Source organism: Polistes dominula, unplaced genomic scaffold (assembly GCF_049000335.1).
Source record: "Polistes dominula isolate Pdom_NZ unplaced genomic scaffold, Pdom_raw_medaka contig_77, whole genome shotgun sequence".
Lineage (NCBI taxonomy): Eukaryota > Metazoa > Arthropoda > Insecta > Hymenoptera > Vespidae > Polistes > Polistes dominula.
This window is the reverse complement of record NW_028301152.1, coordinates 4,161,249-4,182,213: the sequence shown is the minus strand read 5'-3', so window position 1 is coordinate 4,182,213 and position 20,965 is coordinate 4,161,249. Positions and strand designations below refer to the sequence as shown.

Here is a 20,965-nt window from a genome sequence, read left to right as displayed (position 1 = left end):
GACGTGACAGAAAAACTATCCGGGTTTAGTATGGAAAGTATCTTGTTTGAAAGAAAAAAAATTAAAAAGGGAGTTTGCAGAAATGTTTATTGATTTATTTTGTTTGAAATATAGGTTACAGAAAAATTGTTGTTTAACAAAAATAAATATTTGTCAAATCAGTGGGTTTTGACAATTTTCTAAATTTTGTCTTGATATATCGAATAATTAATGTTATAGCTGAAAATAATTCTTATATTAATTTCATGATTATGATAATAGTTATATATAATGTTAATTAACGTAATATGTGTGTGATAGATGAAAAGGATAATTATTGAATAATATGTTTCTCGTTTAATTTTAAAAATCTTGTTATATTTGTCACTTTTTTAAAGCTAATTCAATTCTTTATTTAATTTTACGATGTTAGAAAATTGGAAAATATTAATTTCTAATGTTAGTTGAATGTTAGAAATTTTATATTTTATTGAAGATACTTATAATATGAATTGATATAATATGATTGATAAAAAAATAATAATAAAAAAAAATCTTTCAACGAATTATGTAATTAAAACTGAAAGTCTACTACCTATAATAATTTTACAGTTTGATTTAATTTCTAATATTTCTAATTTCAATTATAAAAAATTCAAATTTGAATAAACGCAATTAATCCTATGCAATAAAAATATTTGTGCCGTAAATTATAATACAACACATAATAAAATAAATCATAAAATCAATATTTTGATTCGTTCCATTGTCATAATTATCAGTGCAATTCCTTTCAATCTGTGATACTATTCTAGACGGTAAAAAAAAAAAAAAAGAAAGAGAAAAGTAACATGTTCGAAGAAAAAAAAATGCGAATACTTGAGTAAGTAGCGCGTGTTTGTAATACGACGTCAATCGAACATTTCTTGGATCTAACGGATCGGCAGGTTCTCGCGATCCTGTGCAAAAGGGTGTAAGTAATGTATAAATGTGTCCGTGTAATGATGTATGTGGTAAGTATCTCCACGCACTCGCGGAAGATCGTGCGGTCTGAAAGGTAGTTTTTCGCCCCAGTACTCCACTTACCGCTTCACCACTTACAACCGAACATTACGATTTATGGAACGCGACTTGTTTGTCGTGCTTCTTCGCGATCGATGACACACATACCATACCATGATACCTGATCTACCGGGATCATGCATGATGTATGTCTATGTGTACTTACACGTCGTTACTCTTTTACTAATAAGTTGTCAAACTAATTATTCTGTTTCTTTATTGTAGTCATTTGAAAAATATAATTTTAAAAAAGCAGACAGAAAAGTTCATTTAAATGAAATAATTAGTTATCTTATCAAAAACTTTGTGCCTGTGACAAATATATAAATGTTTAAAATATCTAACATATTATGTTTATTTGAAATATTTTAAATCAATACTATTTTTTTAGGATTGTCATTTATATATTGCGTAAGTACAGATAATACGAATATTTTTATTTGAAATTGATTTGATTTCAAATATTTTTATGTATAACATGTGGTTATATCGATATTCTTTGCCGACGTGTAATTTAATAAATTAAAAGCCCGAGTCTTTTAGTCACGATTCGTTAATAAATAATCAAAAGGAGTTAATAAATCTCGATCGATGTTGACGTATATCGGCGTCGAAAGAACGCGTGAAAACATTTCCATGCCGTTTGCATTCGCACGCTCCGCGGATAATCATTTAGCTTTGAGGCGCTTGTGTTCTGGCATTCGGTATCTTTTATGCGGATCAGGTCGCGTTCCTCGTCAGAACGTAAGATACCTACCGTGGGCGTTGAATTGAATCGAGAAATACGATTCGACTCTTTTTTTATCCAAAGTTTCTTTCAACAGAGATGGAAATTCTTTAGCTGGCGTCGTAAATCCGCACGTGCGGATCTTCGATTGTTTAAATTCGATCGTACGATCAGATGTTTAGGAATTTTTTTGGAAATTCATTTCGGTGTGTTGCAAATTAGACGGTAAAATAAGAACGATCATGAATGATTCAAGAAAATCATTTTAAAGTATAGTATAAATAAATATTTATTAATGTCAAAAAACAAATCAATACCGAATATATTCTGTAAACCGTATATAATGAAATTGGTGTAAGTTCATATTTGAACAAAATCGAGTAAACATCATTTTTATCAATTATAAAGAAAATATCAAAATTATGTGTTTTGTTTAAAAAATGGATTACATTATGTATGTGTCTCTATTTAATTTATAGAACATTCATGTTCTTTTTTCTTCAACGTGACGTTTTTATACAAAAATATTAATTATTATCCTGCATATGTTAAGACATATTATGACCGATTAAATAACTAGTTTTAAATTTTAAATAAAAATGTTATATTTAATATTATCCTTTTTCATAATTTGACTCTATAATAATTCTAATTATAAATATCGTTTTATTGATTATTTTCACCGAGGTATCAAATAAACCAATATCAATATTCAATTGTAAAAAATATATATTTTGTTAAAGACCAATCATTCTACCAACTATGAAATTTTAAACTGTCTGTATATATATAGTATTAATAATTATCCAAGATAAAAATCTTTTCAGGACGTGTAATTCTTAACATTACACGAATGTATTTAACGAAAGTGTGTCACTAACATCAAACATGTTTTCTTTTCTTTGGTCTGTCACGATAAACAATAAATAATTAAATTCATCCCACGATTATTCTGTCTATCCGAGTGTCGCTCATCTTACTTTAGAAATCCGGCCCACGCGAGAAACAAACTCACATGGATAAGACTTCTAGATAAAATCTAGAAGTTCAATTATAGACAGACAGAGAGTAATGCATCGAAAATTTTTTTCTCCAGGCATCGATACATTCCGTTCTGCTCTCTTGATTCTCTCGTTAGTAGTGCATCTGACTGAGATTACGTCGGAGTTCAAATGAATTTTTCAATTAACTTATGTAAATAAATAACGCTACCAACCGGAGTAATTATAGCCGATCAAGAGCTATATATATGTATATAATATAAATCGAGCGAATAAATTTATCGATCGATTGATCTTCTCCTCATCTTGGAGAGCAGCGATCTCAATAAAAAAGCCCTACATCTTTCTATTTTTTATATTTATTTCTTCAATCTGTACATCCTTCTTTTATAAATCTAATTAAATATATTGGATTACTCGAAAAGTTTGTATCAATTCAGAAAAATCATTTATAGGTAACAATTTTATATATTGAATAATAATAATAATACATAATAATATAATGTAATATAAATTTATATTCTTATTCGATAAAGAAACAATATATATTGAATATATTTTTTAATAAAATTTAACTTTTTTTCCAAGCAACTCAATACGTAGACAGAGCTTGAAATAAATGGTTGAGCAATTGATCGAACTATATCAACACTTTTATGCTATACTAGTATTAGTTTCTCGTGATTTAATTAGTTTTTCCTTTTGTCATTGTCTGGCATTCAATTGCTAGGTCTACCTATGTTCATACATATACATACAGTTATAATAGATCTCACTGAACCGGTACTTCATGATTAGCATTCAAAAGCTTTGTTTCCTTTGATTCCAACTGGCCACCTATAACTCATTTCACCTTTCTCTTTCTTTCTTATTTTACAATCTTTTTCTTCTCTTTATCTCTCTCTCTCTCTCTGTTTCTATTCTTCATAAAAAAAAAAATACATTATGATGATGTTTCGACAAAACGAACCATTTTTAGATTAACAACTATCCAAGATGGGTGTTACCAGGATTATTAAACCAACGGCTAATTCTCGTTTATTTCTAATCAAAAAAGAAGATCAGAGTTTCGCTTATCTCGTTACGAGGATTAGATACTTTCTTATTTGTACTTACGTTTTCTACAAGCACGTTGAAATGATTTCTAATGGAAGGAAGTTCAAGGTTGGAAATCTCTTTCTTAGATCGAGCTTTGAATCGTAAATCTTCTAAGACAAAGTCGTTATCGGTGAAGTTTATCGGGTGAAAGTTCATAGATTGGCTCGATTGGTGGCTACGATTCAGCACGAAATCGATAAATCATTCGGTGCTTCCCATATGTAAAGTCATTTCACGGACTATCTTTTTAATGTTCAGGAAAGAGATTGTTGTTGTAGTAGTAACACTGATATCTCTTTTTCTCTTTTTATTTTTTTATTTCACTTCTATCGTAACGGGACAATGTTGTTCGCTGTGAGTAAACGAGATCATTTTACTGAGATAAGACTCGTTGCGGTAACACTGAATATATCTTGTCAACTTAAAGTCTGACGTAAGATGTTCTATATAGAGAATATGAAATTCTTCTTTCGATTTGTTCATTCCAATGGATTTTTTGTTCAGTATTATGTTGATCGTTATAAAAATATAATTAATCTATTTGTGTTGATAATTATAAAAATTATCTAAATCGAATAATTCAAAACAATTGATATTATGTGATTTATTTTATTCTCTGAACTTTTTTATATTATAAAATAAATATCTCTAACATTTGTTAATTTCATATTCTTTTATAACTATCTGCACATGAGTACTTTTGATTTATAGTATTTGTTTACTTTTATTTATTCTTCCAATAATATATTACATAGATTTTATTTATTTTTATTATTTTTTTTTTTTAATTCTAACGTTATTATTTTGTTCCTAATATTATCTAATTACATAGATGGTTATGAGTTTCCGACATGAAAAGTTTATCTATTAAAATAAAAAGAAAAAAAAATCTTAGAAACAATGGAAACAATGGATTAATATAATTAATACTTAATTATCTAAATTATATTTAATTAAGCTAATTATTAATATAATTAAAAACATTTTTAGTTATAATATGAAAATAATAATTTAGTTGAAAGATAATGAAGTGTTAATTATGATCAAAGATATTTGATGCAGCAATGTAAAGAGAGTTGATGTGAATATATTTTATCAAGCCTAAACCTCTGCTGGATTATTGCAATCTCATTCATCTTGCTGACCTTCAAAACATTACTAGATAGTGAAAAAAGCAGGCTCATATTTCGAAACGTTTTTAATACTTCTTTTCTATACCTCGTTAGAATTAAACAATTCTTCAAATAAATTCGTTTTTTTCTTTTTAACAAATTATAAGTATTTTATAGTTAATTCATTATTACTTTCTTGCAATATTTTATTCATTTTTGTAGAAAAAAATTCGCGTATAAATTCTATTAATAAAATTTCATAGTGGATATTAGAACATGAGATATTTAAAATCAAACTTGAAAATATATTGAATTAGACAAAAAGTTTTTCAAAAAATGAGAAAAAAAAACTTTTTTCATATTTTATATCAAATCTTTTTCAAATGGTCTGAAACTGTATTCTGATTGATGTTTCATTTCTTTTGGATATCAGAACTGCTAATATATCAATAATTTTCAATTTTTCCTGATTTAATTGACTTATCTAGTGATTAGTTGACTAAAGCGAGGTGCATCTTCAATATTCAAATTTCTAAAGTAAAAACCCTTGAAACAGCTTTGTGATACACTTATTGATATTGATTATCACCAATTTTTTAAGTAGTCTAAGTCGCAACTTTTCCTTTTTTTTTCAAAAAGTTTCAAAACTTATATAAGTACTTACTATAACAATAACTTTTGACTGCATAAACTAATACCACATATTTTTTCTAATTACTCCATAACATGTCATCTTTCAAATACATGAAAGTATTGTCAGATCCGATAAAAATTATCAGAATTATGAGATCCTAAAGCTATCTATCGAAAAACCATTTTTCCAATCCAATATATAATATTAAATGAAACCTTTATATGTTTCATATAAAAAAATATTTTTATTTACAATAATTCATGAATAAAATATAGTATATATAATTCATGGTTTTCCTTTTATATACATTTGTATAAATGTTTTTCTAACCATTTATTAAATCGATTAATTAAATCCTAATAGATCTGAATGTTAACAATTAGATAGTTGTATAGAAGCATGAAAAAAAGGAAAGAAAAAATAATATTACGATCTTGTTGTCGAGGTATCGCAAAGTGAAAAATGTCGTTTTTAATTGACACGGAAGTTCGCGTGATTCTGCGCACGAAGTTAAGCCTCGTTAATGGTAAAAAGATAAAATGGAAGAAAGAAAAAGATAGAATAGTGAGACGCGTTATGGGACAATGCTGTAAGGAAGAAGAGATCGTTTCTCTGCGATTAGAGTCTTTGTAAAAAGAAAAAGAAAAAATAAATCAGAACAAGATAGAAAGGAAGAGAGAGGGAGAACTACCCTTTCAAGTTCACAAAGTATATGTTTCATTTTCCGATAAAATATCTAATATAAATTATACTATCTATATATCTAACAAAAACATATTTGTTGTCATTTTTCGATGTTAAAATTCATAAAATTTATTCATTTATTCGCTCATACATAGAAATATCTTTTGTTTTTTTTCTAATAATTTTTCATACATACAAATATTCAACCTATTTTATATAAATATTAATTATATTTTTATCTTTTTTTTATATATAAAAATATTCTAAATTTTGTACTTCAATTTGAAACAAATTTCATTGCTTTTGTTTTTCAAAGATTATTACAAATATATTTCTTTTTAATGTTATTGTTATTTATCTTTATTAATTTATCAGTAAATTTATGTAACGTACTTAAAAATATTTTCCAATAAAAAATCTTAATCAACATTAATAATCGCATAGTATTTATCGAATTAATTATTAAAAAAAAAAAAAGGAAAAAGCATTTAACGTTGATGTACGTAAAAAATAAAACAAATTAAAGAAAAATAATAAAAAAAATAACGCAGAAGGTTCACCTCAGCCATGGAACATAGCTTCGTTTACTGATTTGAACATTATCGATTGTAAATGATTTACACTAGCATTTCTATCCTCCCTCCTACCGCCTATTCCTTTTTTATTCTTCCTTTTTTCATAGAATAAACTGCACTCGGATATAATGTAGCAAAAAGAGTAAAGAACAAGAAGCGAGGAGACACACGCGACTTCGAGTTCTCTCGAGCAGATCGTGCACAAGGATTGTCGCGAGGATTAATGGATTGCTTATATTCCTAGAGTCCTTCGGTTTTATTCTCCGCGTGGATAAACTGGTCACGAAGACCGATTTACTCTTGAGAACGAACGCGCTTCCGCAGCTAAAAGATCGCGACAAGGATAACGTTCAATCTTCTTTTTTTTTACTCTTATATTTATATATATATATTATATATTTATATATATTATTTAATATTATTTTTATATATATTTATAATTATAATTATAATTTATATTATATTAATAATTATTAATATTATTTGTATTATAATTTTATCTATATACATTATTTATTATTTATTTAATATTACATATATCTCGTACTACTGTCACTATTGACATTTCGATGACCTTCACTTAATACTTTTTAACGCAGAATAAAAAAAGGAATCGAATAGTGTAAAAAAATTATAAAGTTCCATTTAAAAAAAAAGTGAAACTGCATCTAGCGGGTGCATCGATGCATTTTCGAAAAAAGTAAGGTCATAGAAAGTTGAAATTTGTTGTGCCATATAACTTTTTCCTTTATGATTTTTTTCTATTGTTACTTAAGAAAAAGTTATTATCCGCCTCTGTTCCAAGAATCATCCTGTATATAAATATAAATTAAAAATTATATTATCATTTTACAAAACGATTGAAAGTTGACCTAAATCAATGCCGTATCCAATTTTTTCGAAGAAAATCGATAGTTTAAAAAAATTATTAATTACATTAAATCTAAAAGCATCATTTATAAAAAAAAAAAAAAAAAAAACATTATTTGTGCACTACGTATATTTAATATAATTATTTTTCATATTCTTTTGATCGCATTTATAATTCAATCTTAATTATTATCTTAAAGCCAATTACTTCTACAAGATAGCAGAAGTTTGTACTTATAATTAGTAAGTATAAAAATAAAGAGTATGTAAGCAACGTCGAAACAAGGGGTGGGTATTTCGATGAATATTTTATAAGCATTATATAATTTTTTTATTTTCATTTTGTTTTAAGATTCATCATGAAATTAATTTATTATTGTAATTTTATTACATGTAAATAAATAACTTCAAATTTATAATATTGGGTTGGCAACTAAGTCATTGCGGATTTTGTTTTACACCTAATTCAGTTTTTTGATAGCAAAGATCAGAAATTTTATGAACGTGGCATTATGACACTGCTTGACCGATAGCGAAAGGTCATCAACAAAAATGGACAGTACATAATTGAATAAACTTATATTTTTAAGCAAGAATTTTGAATTTTCATTCTTATTTAAAATCAGCAATCCCTTAGTGGCCAACCCAATATTTCCTTGATTTTTTCTGAACATTTTTCAATTTTTGCACGTGGTCAAACAATTTTTTATCAATACTGTATAATAGTATAATATATTATATTATCAAATAATACTAATTTATTAATATTTTCAAACAATACAGGAAGGTATACAATTGTGTAATATGCAACATTCCTCATTAATAAGATTCTACTAAAATTTTCAATTAGAATATTTTTAAAAATATTTCTTCCATTTACATAAGAACAAAAATATTTACGATATTCGTCAAATTTGTTTTAATATCTCATAAAAGATTAGAGTAAAAAAAAATTATACACATATATTCCCCTTAATATAAATGTGTAACGAATATTCTACTATATAATATTATATATTCTACGTGATCTTGAAAATTATTTTTCGATCGTAACATCGATTGCAGCATATTTGATGACTCTCCTCGTAAAATTAATGATACCGATTCTGCGTTTCGAAAGATAATGTAGATTATACAAATAAAGAATGATATATATATATATATATATATATATATATATATATATATATATATATAAAGAGAGAGAGAGAGAAAGAAAAAGAGAAAAATAAAATAGAATAAACGGACATGTAGACGGGTGGTCGTAAAGAGTGCAATACCGTTAGACCTCTCGAAATACATATGGGTTGTACATATATCGTAGTCTTTTACCTATCTTTACATACGACTTAGCTTTTCAGAGCTTTCAGGGAGGATATAGGAGGAACCGATAGTAGAAAAAGATACAAATCAATGATATTGCTGGATTACTTCGGTACCGGTGACTATTTCGATTTTGTTTGCAGTAAATAAACCGGTCATGAAAAAAGAGAAAGAAAGAGAGAAAGAAGATAGGGACAGTTAAATCGGTCTCTCTCCTTTTTCTGTCTATCTCTCTCTCTCTCTTTTTTCTCTTTTTCTCGTATCGCGAGAGAACGCGTTTCCGGAGATCGGATCGCATGGGTTAGCGAGATCGTATCTCAAGATTACACGATTGTAATACGAGGCTATGGTTCGATTGCATTCTCGCGAATAGTTGTCAAAAATCAACCTTTTACGATCTATATCGCAGAAAAATAATATCGACTAGAAATCTAGCGGTCTATTCTTTTATTGTTTATTTTCTTTATCTTTTTCTTCTCATCTTTCCTTCCTTCCTTCCTTTTTTCCTTTTTTTTTTTTTTTTGTATATACTTCTTACAGGTAATACCTAATCCTCCGTATCTTTAATATTCACGTAATATTATAAAAGCTCCCTTTTTATAGCTATTATAGATTTCCGCTTGTATTCTATCCAAGAATAAACCGGTTGTTAATGTAGAGATTCTAGTCGAGGACATCGATGTATAATCTCGAAAACGTTGGATAGAGATTAAACGATAGCACTGCTTGTTCGATTCTAAAATTCGTTCTATGATAAAAGTGAGAGAGAAAACCAGGAAATAGTGAATTCTTCGAAAAACTCCACGATAATTTGATGTACTCGACTGAAGGAGAATACTCCAAAGAAAATTGAAAGAGAGATAGATAGATAGAGAGAGAGAGGGAGAGAGTTGAATAAGCTATTCGTCGCTTAAATTCTTGGAATGAGCGGTAACGAGTTGGTTGATGAATATTTCAGATAAGCGTGCTTTCTCGTTATTGAAATAGAAAGGAAAAAGGGAATGGAAAAAGAGATTCTTCGATATTCCGGATAATAATTTGTCACACCTTTTCTATTAAATAAGACTTCACAGTAGTCGATTTAATACACAACTAACGTTTTCAACATTGAATATTTTGTAATTTTTTGTCAAAACCTTTTATAAACATTATTCTCCTGATTTTCTTTACATATTACAATATATTAGAATATTCATTAAAGTGTAAAATTTATAATTAAAATTTTAATTCGATATAAATTAAATTGTTTATCATTTGAAATTATATCTTTCTCAAATACGTATATAATTACGCAATATTAAACAATTCTTGTAATTTGATTTAAATTAAAATTTCGATTTAATTTGAAACTATAGATTTTTTTTTAAATATATAATTATACAATTTTTAAAGAAGTCATATTGTTTAAAATAATATTATACTTTATTATATTATTTGATTTAACGTCATAATCATTTGAGTTGTCCCGAGACACGAAATAAAATGTTCTAACGAGGTAGAAACTTAGTAGGCTTAGCTATAACTCTGACTGTTTATTTTCTCCTGATATTACAGTCTAAATTTACGAACATGTATGTGCATACTTAGAGTGGTACTTATGCTGGATCATCCATTATGGCACAACCGAGTCGTTTTATCTTTATATTTTTTTTTACTTTCTTTATTCCCCATAACACGTCGGAACTTTTATTCCCCTAACTTCAATCTAATCCTACCTAGAACGACTTAGCCATTAAATGTGAACACGAGATGAAGATTCTCTCGTTAAACTTTCACATGCATGTACATTTATGTATATTATCGTTCAATCGATCGTGAATATCGATATTCCTTAACTTTTTATATTTTTATTTTTATTTACTAACAATAAGCTTATTACTTACATGATAAGATAAAACGTTTACGATCACATACCGTTTATAATATTGATCCTTTTGCATTGGCAAAAATATAAGCAATATTTTTTTTAAGAAACTTCCGTTTGCTATCTCGAGAGATCGAGTTTTATGTACATGTTCATGTGAATGAAAGAGAGAGTGTGAATCATTGATGAGTGACGTTGAGAGAGTGATTCGAATATTTACATTGGTTTTTCCGCATCGTTATATGTTCTTTTAATAAATATTCTTTATATTCATTAAACAAAATAAAATAACATAAGTTTTTATTCATAATCCTACAAACGTGTATATATGCATGTAAGTACTTATATCCATATCAAGATATGTATATATAAGGTATTTCAAAATATGTGTACATAATTCCAGGAATACTTTTAGAATGCTACAATTTCATGATTTTCATAAAAACTGTTTAAAATGTCCCTTGAATTTAAAATTCAATGCAAGTTCTAAAAGTTTTATCATAGATCTTCCCATTCTCTCAAAAATATCAGGTGTTGTTTGAATTTGCTGACAATTGTCTGATGTTAAATATGGTAACGTAGTTTCTCGTCGTTGTTTGTTAGTGTGTTGTAAAATCAAAATTTCAGGTGTCTCCACAAATAGAAATTCAATAAATTTAGATTAGGCGATCATGCGTACCAATTAATTGGTCTTTCAATTCATTTATTTGAAAATTTCTCATTTAACAATTATCTCGCTATATAGATAACTAAAACGTAGTAGTGTACCATTATTGGAAAACAAAATAAGCTATAATTTTGATATATGATTATGAGCTATTTTTTTTATTGTAGTGTAATAAAAACAGTTCTAAAAATAATTATAATTTGGAAAAAACGTTTTATCAGGTATATGATTATATGAGTTTTTATTTTTATTTTGGTGTACTAAAAGTAGCCCTGACGTTATGCCTACATAGTTTGATACAACCTGTATATGCCTATCTACTCAAATAACACTGATTGGTCTTTATGTCACGTGGATGTTATGCGCTTTTCTCAGAAAGGCTAGAGCATCAAGTCAGTACAATAAAGAGAATCCGTTCTCGCGCGTCCTAAGTCGAAGCATCATTCACTCTGGACGTTTCTAACGTCTCAGATAGCACTTGGCGCTCTAGCCACCATAAAAGGTGACGTACGAAATACGCCTATGTATATATGTATTTCAAGTAAAATGGATGGGTTATATACATGATAAGTACAGTATGTCGCAGAAATATTCTTAGACTATTCCTAAGTGATAAATGATAAGAAATTGATAAATAAATTGATTAAATAATTAAATTAATTTATTCGAAATTTTGTAGGAAGGAATCGAACTAGCAACTCGAGACAATTATGATAAAATTGATTTATTCGAATATTTTCAATTATCTTTACATCGCAAAAAACAAAATTGTTTAATGTTAAAAAGAAATATAAATCATCAAAGATAATAAAGAAATTTAATTGACTAATCTGTTTCTAGTGTATATAGATCGAGTATTTACAAAATTATGAATATTTAATAAATTGTTAGACTATTTTGACAGAATTTATTAAATTAGATAGAATAAGAGAGAGAGAGAGAAATTTCGTTTAAATATTTAGTCTAATATTTACTATATACTATACGAGAATAGAAGTAGTGCGAAACCAATAATCTATCCTTAATTAATTCAGGTAAAAAGTATATATAATCAGCACATATCCGTTCTCATAAGTTTCAATTGCAGAAACATTCCACTGACTAGACCAATTTCTCTATATCCTATAATCCATACTCATAACATGACTCCACCTTTCCGGTCATCCACCTCTTTTTCTTCCTCTCTCTCTCTCTCTCTTTATCTCTTCCTTCAGAAAGGAAGAAAAAAAATATGAAAAGACACAAAAATCTAAAGAGCAGCAGCATCCACCTTGTCGGTACATCCTTGTTGAAGTTCACCGACCCCTATACATCTCAGATATATATATATATATATTTCCTTCCTGCACCCTTTCTATGCATGCATTGTGTATCGAGTTTAGCATGCATGCACGCGCGCAACCGTAGAAATTCTACGGGTATATAATTCGATCGGCATTGTTCGCCAATCGCTACCAAGCCAGACGTCGGCCGCTTATTGCCATAATTGATTCACTTAATCGTGGGAGTGATGGACACCTCCTTGCCTCTATATGCTCTCTCTATTGCTACTGTCGCTACTAGCAACATGCTAATCGTAGGGTTTGCATCCTGACTGACGTTGAAAGGGGAAAAGACCCCCTTGTTTATCTCATAATTCGTATCCTATCATCGACTTATTGTCTTTCCCAAAATTAAGTAAATCATTCTTGAAAGATTTCGATTAAAATAAGTACTTTTGTTATATATCATCAAATAAGCTTGCGTGTGCGTGTGAATTTTTTAGAACTATAATTATAAAAAAAATGATTTAAATTAATGTTTAGTGTTGGAAATAATTATTAGAAAAAGAAGTTAGAAACGCTGTTTGGAAGAATGAGAGTTTTAAAATTAATAATTTGATCGAATTTAATTTGCCTATAAAATTATCTAATAGTTTTCTAAACAACGAGTATTCCTGATATGTTAAATTTATATATAATAGAATAGGATTAGATATCTTACTAATTCAAATGAACGAGTTTAGTATAGAAATTTTCTAGTCCAGGGTATATGCTAACTATTTTTCTGGAAATCCCGTAGTACACGTATCTAATACTAAAACATTAATTTACAACATACTTATCTTCTACCCTAACATCCAAACGTGATAAGACTCTTCTCTGAATGACTATTTCACGACCTACCAATCTTAACGAGTTTCTCTCGAGAAAATGTACGCAAATAAAGTTGTTGTTATCTTCCTAGCAATAAAATTACTAGGGATACCATAGTCTGCTTGGTTAATAATTTATTATCACTTAGAACTTTAGACAGAACAATTCGACAATCTCAAAAAAAAAATATCTAATAAGTTGTAATTTTTCAAATGGGGAGCTAATTTACCAAAAGCACACATATTTTATGTAACAACAGCAAATAAATGATAACAATGAATATGAATCCCAATATTTTATATATATATATATATATGAATCCCAGATATTCTTTCGTACTAAAAAAAAATAGTTATCATAATAATAATGTATCTAGTTTAAATTTCTTTACGTCCTCTTCAAAGTACCATTAACTCGGTATCTACTGTTAAAAGGTTAATGAAATTTTAGTATTGGTTTTTATCAGAACTAGTGAATGTCAGCAAGATTAGAAAAATATCAAATCAATTACAATATTATCTTTGATCAGATATAATGTTCAATGTTAAATAGCAATAAAATCACTTTTTCCTTCAAGATTTATCTTAACTGTACTTATCAATTTTATAATTTCTTATATATTAGATGGTCAGTAAAATATATATATATCTGTGCATATATAGGGAACATAATAAATCCTGTGTGCTGTTGACCTGATGATCACTGGACCGAGACCAAACGTACCGGACCTAGACGGTAGATCTCTACTCGATCGGTCAGCCGGAAGCAATTAAAGTTTCGACGGAATCTCGCGAATAAATATTGCGATCTGACTTAGACGGTGCCACGTCATTGGGGTGAATGTCTCTTAGTCGTGTTCTTGACTATTACTCCTGAAGTTCACACTTAATTGCTGTTAAAAAGAAAAATAAAAGTTCTTCGTTTCATTTATAGAATTTCAAGTGAAATAAAATGAATCATTATAATCATTTTATCGATCATTATAAGATCTATATGTGCCATTATATTATATTCAAGATTTCTATTTTGTCAACATCGTAAAATAAAACAGAACATTTAATTATAATTACCATTGATTATAAATCAATTATTATGAAATATAATTATAACAGATCTTCACAATTTTTAATGTAACATTATTCAATGATTATCATTTATTTATAATCGTTTTATCAAAAGAACTTATCGATATCGAACGTTTATTTAAATGAAAATGAAATAATACTCGATGGTATGTAGAACATGGAAAAAGGAAAAAGAAAAATAACGTTTGCCATAAAGGATGACTCTCTTCGTTTATTATTATTCGAGCCAACAATTTTTTGTTTCCTCGACTTTACTCATTACTTCCTTTGCGGTAAGTATTATTATGGGCGTTGGCGATATTATTACTATTATGTCATTACGATAATGCGGGCGTACCTGGTCGAAGAGAAAGGGGGAGAGATAAAGATAGAGATGGATAAAGAGAGAGGGAGAGAAAGGGAGGGCGAGATAAGGTAGAGGGCGATTTTGATGGGTAATAATAAAACAGGGTAACGGTCGTCTCGTTTCAGATGCATCTTGAGTTAATTGCCTTTCTATGTGTATATGCATATATATATATATATATATGTGTGTGTGTGTGTGTGTGTAACGTGAATACCGCTCCGTTTCTCAGTCCCCACATGAAAAATCGAATTGCACTGATATTTACGACTGAAATTCTCAACAAGAGATCCCACTTACGGGTACAAGAGTATACTGTATAATCGACTTTGTAAGAAACTTTCTTGAGTTACAATTTATTATTCTTTCGTATCATAATAATTGCGGAATCGATGTTTTTTTTTTTTATTTATTTTTATTTTATCTCATCTTATTTTTGTTTCGTATTTTTTTCGCAGATTATGTGTCCGGCGCGTGTCCCCGGATATGCCCACCAAGTGGGGAACCGGTATGCGGTAGCGACGGTATCATATATGCTTCCCAGTGTGAAATGCGGAAGAAGATGTGTGGAAAGGGTAAGGAGCTGTTAATTACCTTCATTATTGCTCGTTTCTCACAAGTTTGTTACCACGTATACGTTACATTTTCATTACTTGCGATCGTTTTCGTACTTATATTCTGCTACTTTATTAAAAGCTCATTCTCTAATCAATTAGTTCTCCAAGAGTTAATTTTCTGATAAATGTATATATAGTGAAATTATCATTGGTAATTCTATATTTTGCAATCCTAAGTTTATGAATATGACATTGTATTAATTATAGATAGTCTATTTCATTAAATGAAAATAACTAGAAAATTTATTTACAAGTTTAGAAATTTAGATGTTTTGAATTAAAAATTATTATTAAATAATTGAATAATAAATATATTGCAAAATAAAATATTTTTTGTAAAATTTGAAAATATCAAAAATACATAAATAATAATAATACAAATAAGATGTTTCAAAACAATGAGAATGTAGAAGACATAATATATTTTAAGAAAATATATGCACAATTTGTAGTTATCTAATCGTGATCACTAAGTTGATCGTTAATCCATCTAACAGTGACAATTCTGTTCAGGCGTGACGGTAGCAACAGAAAAAACCGCTTGCCTAAGATCATCTGGTAGCAAGTGCGAGCATCGTTGTTCCGGAGATCAAGATCCGGTATGCGGTACCGACGGTCGAACTTATCTCAACAAGTGCATGCTCAGAGTAGAAATCTGCAGGGTGGGAATCGAGCTCTCTCATCTTGGACCGTGCAACAATATTTCTGCACACAGAGAAAACTGTCCGGTTTCGTGTGACTTTGCACCACTCGATGGTCCTGTATGCGGTAGCGACGGCAACGTTTACAAGTCCACATGTCAAATGAAGCTACTCACTTGCGGGTATATACACACAAATTAAATTTATCTATTATGTTAAGATATTAAAATAATAATCTAAATTTATTTTTCATATTATTTTTTAATATTTATTATAAATTTATATTAATAATAGGGATTTATTTGAAAATATTTTTTTTCTAATGTAACATATTAAATAATTATTTTTCTTTTTCATATAAATAATTATTTAAAGAAGATAAATACGTTTATTACCATCTTTAATAGAAGTCATTCTAGCGATAAAGGTCGAAGATTTTCGTTTTATAAAATGGGTGTAGGTATATGTACATATGTGTATTATTAGCCGGAGGAAGTACATTCCAAAGATAACACTTTACGAAGTACCGGTACTAGTTTTCTACAGAAGGCAAAACCTAGAGAAACCTTGCACAACTCGTTGCAATAATAGATATAACGAATACAAGAGAGAAAAAGATAGAGAGAGAGAGAGAGAGATATTTAGTGAGTGATAGAAAGAGAAAGAGATAGAAAGCAAAGAGTTATTCGATGGGTTTGCAACGAAGAGTCGCGCTAATCGAATCTGATTTTTATCTTTTTTCTTAATTTTATTTTCAACAGGCAAGGAGTCGTGCGTACGAACAAGAAACATTGTCAGACCACAAGACATTGTCGTGAATCGTGCTGGCGTGGTGCAAAGCCAGCCTGTGGTAGCGACGGTATCCTCTATGCGAACACCTGCAAAATGCGAGCTAAGAATTGCGGGTAAGAACGGAATCCTAGTTTCTACTACGATTACAACTATTACGGTATATTACTTACCTACCTACCTACCTACCTACCTACCAACCTAACTATCTATCTAGTATGCATATAATATCTACGTAATATCGCAATTTACATTTTGCCTGAAGCAAAACGTAAAATCTCTTGGGCCCTTCGAACTACCTCATTCCATTTTCCTTGTCTTTCTTTCCTTCTTTTTCTCCTTTATGTTTTCTCTCTTTTTCTTTCTCTTCCCTTCCTTGTTCGCAAACGTGCTTCGTTATTAACGAGCCACTTCGTGTACCTACTACGTTAACGTTGCAAGCACATATGTTCTTTCAGAACGTTCGTTAGTCCTTTTATCCATTTCTCATAAAGTTTCGTTTCTTTATTAGGACGAAGGATCTACGAAATATCTTTAAACAATATCTTTTACGAATATATTCTTAGATACATTTTTCCATTATTTTATTATTTATTGTATACACATCATTGATTCATCGTTATTAGTTTATCATATTTTTTAAACAAATACTTGTTATAAGATTATTCTAAAATTTAATTATAATATACTACGGTTATTAAATTTTTAGCGTGTAATTTATTTATTTATTTTTTACTTTCCAGAACATTAGTATAATATTTTTTTTTTACATTTATTGATATATCGTACATTTAATGTTTAATAAACATTCAATAAAATTTAAATAATTAGTGGTAAACATTAAGTTATATTTTTTTTTCTTTGCAAGTATTTGTGTTTACATTCAATAACTTGTTTGAACTATTTTTATAGAAAGCACGTGTTCGAGGTGCCAATGTCATTCTGTGTGTCGCGAGAACGAACATCCGGAAGTCAGTTGAACGCGTGTCCACTCGACTGTAGGCACGAGCCGGAAGTGCCGACCTGTGGATCAGACGGAAATATCTATAGGAATGAATGCGAAATGCAAATGCTCAACTGCGGGTGAGTAGCTTTTAATTTCAATCATAAGAAAAGTCATTTTTAAAATCAACAAAAAGGATTAAAAGTCAAGATTCAATAATATTGAAATATTATTATTTTAATTTTTAGAATTTTGAAAGATAAGCTATTTATTATTATTTTTTTTTTATAATTTGTTTAGATTATTTAAATATTTTTACGAGCCAAAGATCATCATCATGTTATTTATTTCGTGACCTTTTATTCGAAATTATTATTTCTGAAAATTTCGATAAGGAACATATTTGTATAAATATCTAATAATTTTCATTAATTTTCTTTTTATATATGTTTTAAATTAAAACATGGAAGTATCGAGTTGATTCATAATCGTCAATTTAAATAATAAAGTTATTACACTCGGTAAAGCAGAACATATTTATGAATCAATCTAATAAATATGATTTTTCATAATTAAAATTCCTGGTTTTACCATTTTATATAGCTATTAAATTGCTTCATAAATAAGAACCGTTTTCTTAAAATACATTCAACTTAAAATAGTAGTTATTTATAAATAAACTCTATATTTCTGTTTTTCATGATCATTATTATAAACTTAAAGTTAATGAAGATAAGCATTTGTATTTATAAAATTCTATTATATAGAATTTTATTTATACCTATTTATTTATTATCAATTTATTAAAGAAAAAAAACTAGAACTAGAATAATTACAAATGTTCGCATGAGTTAATTGAAATAATTTTTAAAAATTGAATCTTTACTTCCTTAATCTTAACAATTATCAAACAGTCTTCTCCATTGAGATTAATACAGTCAATTTTATAGATTTGAAAATTCTTTTTATAAATTTAATACACAATTCTTTTAAAAAATGATTCGAGTAAATTTAATTAGCAACATAAGCTAGATTATTTTTTATAAGAATGACAAATGCGACACATACACGCATACACATACATGCACAAATAAAGAATCAGGTGAACATTTATGAAACATTTTATCGAAGAGGTGCTAAATACGTACCTACAGTTCAGTGTACAATAACTGTTCAAAACGAGCCTTCTTCCGCTTGGACAGACACTCTAAACCGTTTTGACGTTGAACGTTAACGCTTTGATGCAACGTACGGGTATACACACCGGTTGAACTCTTTGCTAACACATTACGATGATGCTGGTTGAAGGTCAAACGTGTCCACTCAACTTGAAGATGAGCCATGTTCTAACGTTCCATGTTGAATGAACGAAATAAAATATTTCAAGTAACTTACTGTTTACTTTGATCTTCTCTTCATCCAACGTCGAGATTAGATGGACCTGAGATAACAAATTTATATAATATATCAATTTCTATATATGATAAGAAATCAAACAAAATATCATTTTCATAACAAAATATTAAATGAAGGAGAAAATTATATAATTAAAAGAAAAAGAAAAATAGGAGATAAATTAGGAAACAAAAAGGGTCTATATTAAATCAGTTGAACGGTTCAACAGGCAAGCTAGAAGGAAAGTGACCGTGGTGGACTTCGAGAAGTGTCGGCCACGTTTAACCAAGTGCATGAAGCAACAGCAACGATGTGGAAACGAAGTAGATCCGGTCTGTGGAAGCGACGCAAGTACATATCCAAATCAATGTCACCTGAACGTGGCGATCTGTCTGTGAGTAGTCCCGTCTCGTTAAAATGAAAATAAACATACATTTTAATAATTAAGATTCATATCGATTTATATTTGCTAAATAAGCTTATCGAACAAAATAAAAGAGATGTTATCATAAATTAATCTTAATTATTGATGATAATCCTTTTTTAGAAAAGGTATTCAATTGGCTCACGTCGGAGAATGTACAACCTTGAAAGAAACTGAAGAGTGTCCTGATGATTGCAACGAAGTGCCAGAGGAACCTGTTTGTGGAAGCGACGGCAACGTTTATCGGTGATTACTAATGTTATTTCAATTCTCTAGAAATATTTCAAATGAATTCTCGTAGAGAGGATCTCGTTTGATCCATTTAAGACGAGATTTTTATTTCTTTTTCTATTTTTAAAGAAGAAAAGATAATACTATCGTTTTTGCATACATATTTGTTATATTAGGTGTATGTATTAAAGTATGGTAATAATTTATTTATTATTTCTATACTCAAAAATATACTTTTATCGTATATTTATGTTTATATACAGTATTATATTATTCAATACTAATTTATTGATGTATAACTTTCCACGTTAATTATAAAAGTATGAAAAGATCATTCAGTATGTAATATAAAAATCAATTGTAAAATATTGATAAATCGATCGATTTTGAAAAATATAATTTAGGGTTTATAAGATTGAATTTGAACAGCTGATTCTTTCTATTTAGCTCGCTATGTCATCTTCGCCACGAAACATGCGGTCAGAGGGTAGTTCAGGTTCCTGCTCAGCATTGTCGTACTACAGCGCTTTGTAATCAAATCTGTAGTGGAGAACGTCAATTCGTTTGTGGTTCGGATAACAAGCTTTATCGTAACGAGTGCGAAATGAAAAGGGACAATTGCGGGTAAGCTAATCCTTTAACATAGTTTAGAAATATTATTATTTTGATTATTTATTATAATTGTTTACATTCATTTTATAGAGTGATAACTAGGCATTAATGTTAACTGTGTGAATTACATTAATAATTTCTTTTATCAACAATT

The 20,965-nt window shown here is 28.6% G+C and overlaps 1 protein-coding gene across 4 annotated transcripts in view; it reads left to right on the top strand.

Moving 5' to 3' along the window:
- The window catches only part of LOC107064084 (agrin), a 51,682-nt gene that overhangs the window by 28,695 nt on the left and 2,022 nt on the right, over positions 1-20,965 (top strand). For all 4 annotated transcript variants that reach the window (XM_089178270.1, XM_015316374.2, XM_015316373.2 and 1 more), the window contains 7 exons: positions 15,618-15,734; positions 16,290-16,599; positions 17,179-17,322; positions 18,119-18,289; positions 19,774-19,938; positions 20,092-20,214; positions 20,647-20,823. In XM_089178270.1, coding sequence (XP_089034396.1) covers positions 15,618-15,734; positions 16,290-16,599; positions 17,179-17,322; positions 18,119-18,289; positions 19,774-19,938; positions 20,092-20,214; positions 20,647-20,823 — 1,207 coding nt within the window. The remainder of the gene's footprint in view (positions 1-15,617; positions 15,735-16,289; positions 16,600-17,178; positions 17,323-18,118; positions 18,290-19,773; positions 19,939-20,091; positions 20,215-20,646; positions 20,824-20,965) is intronic.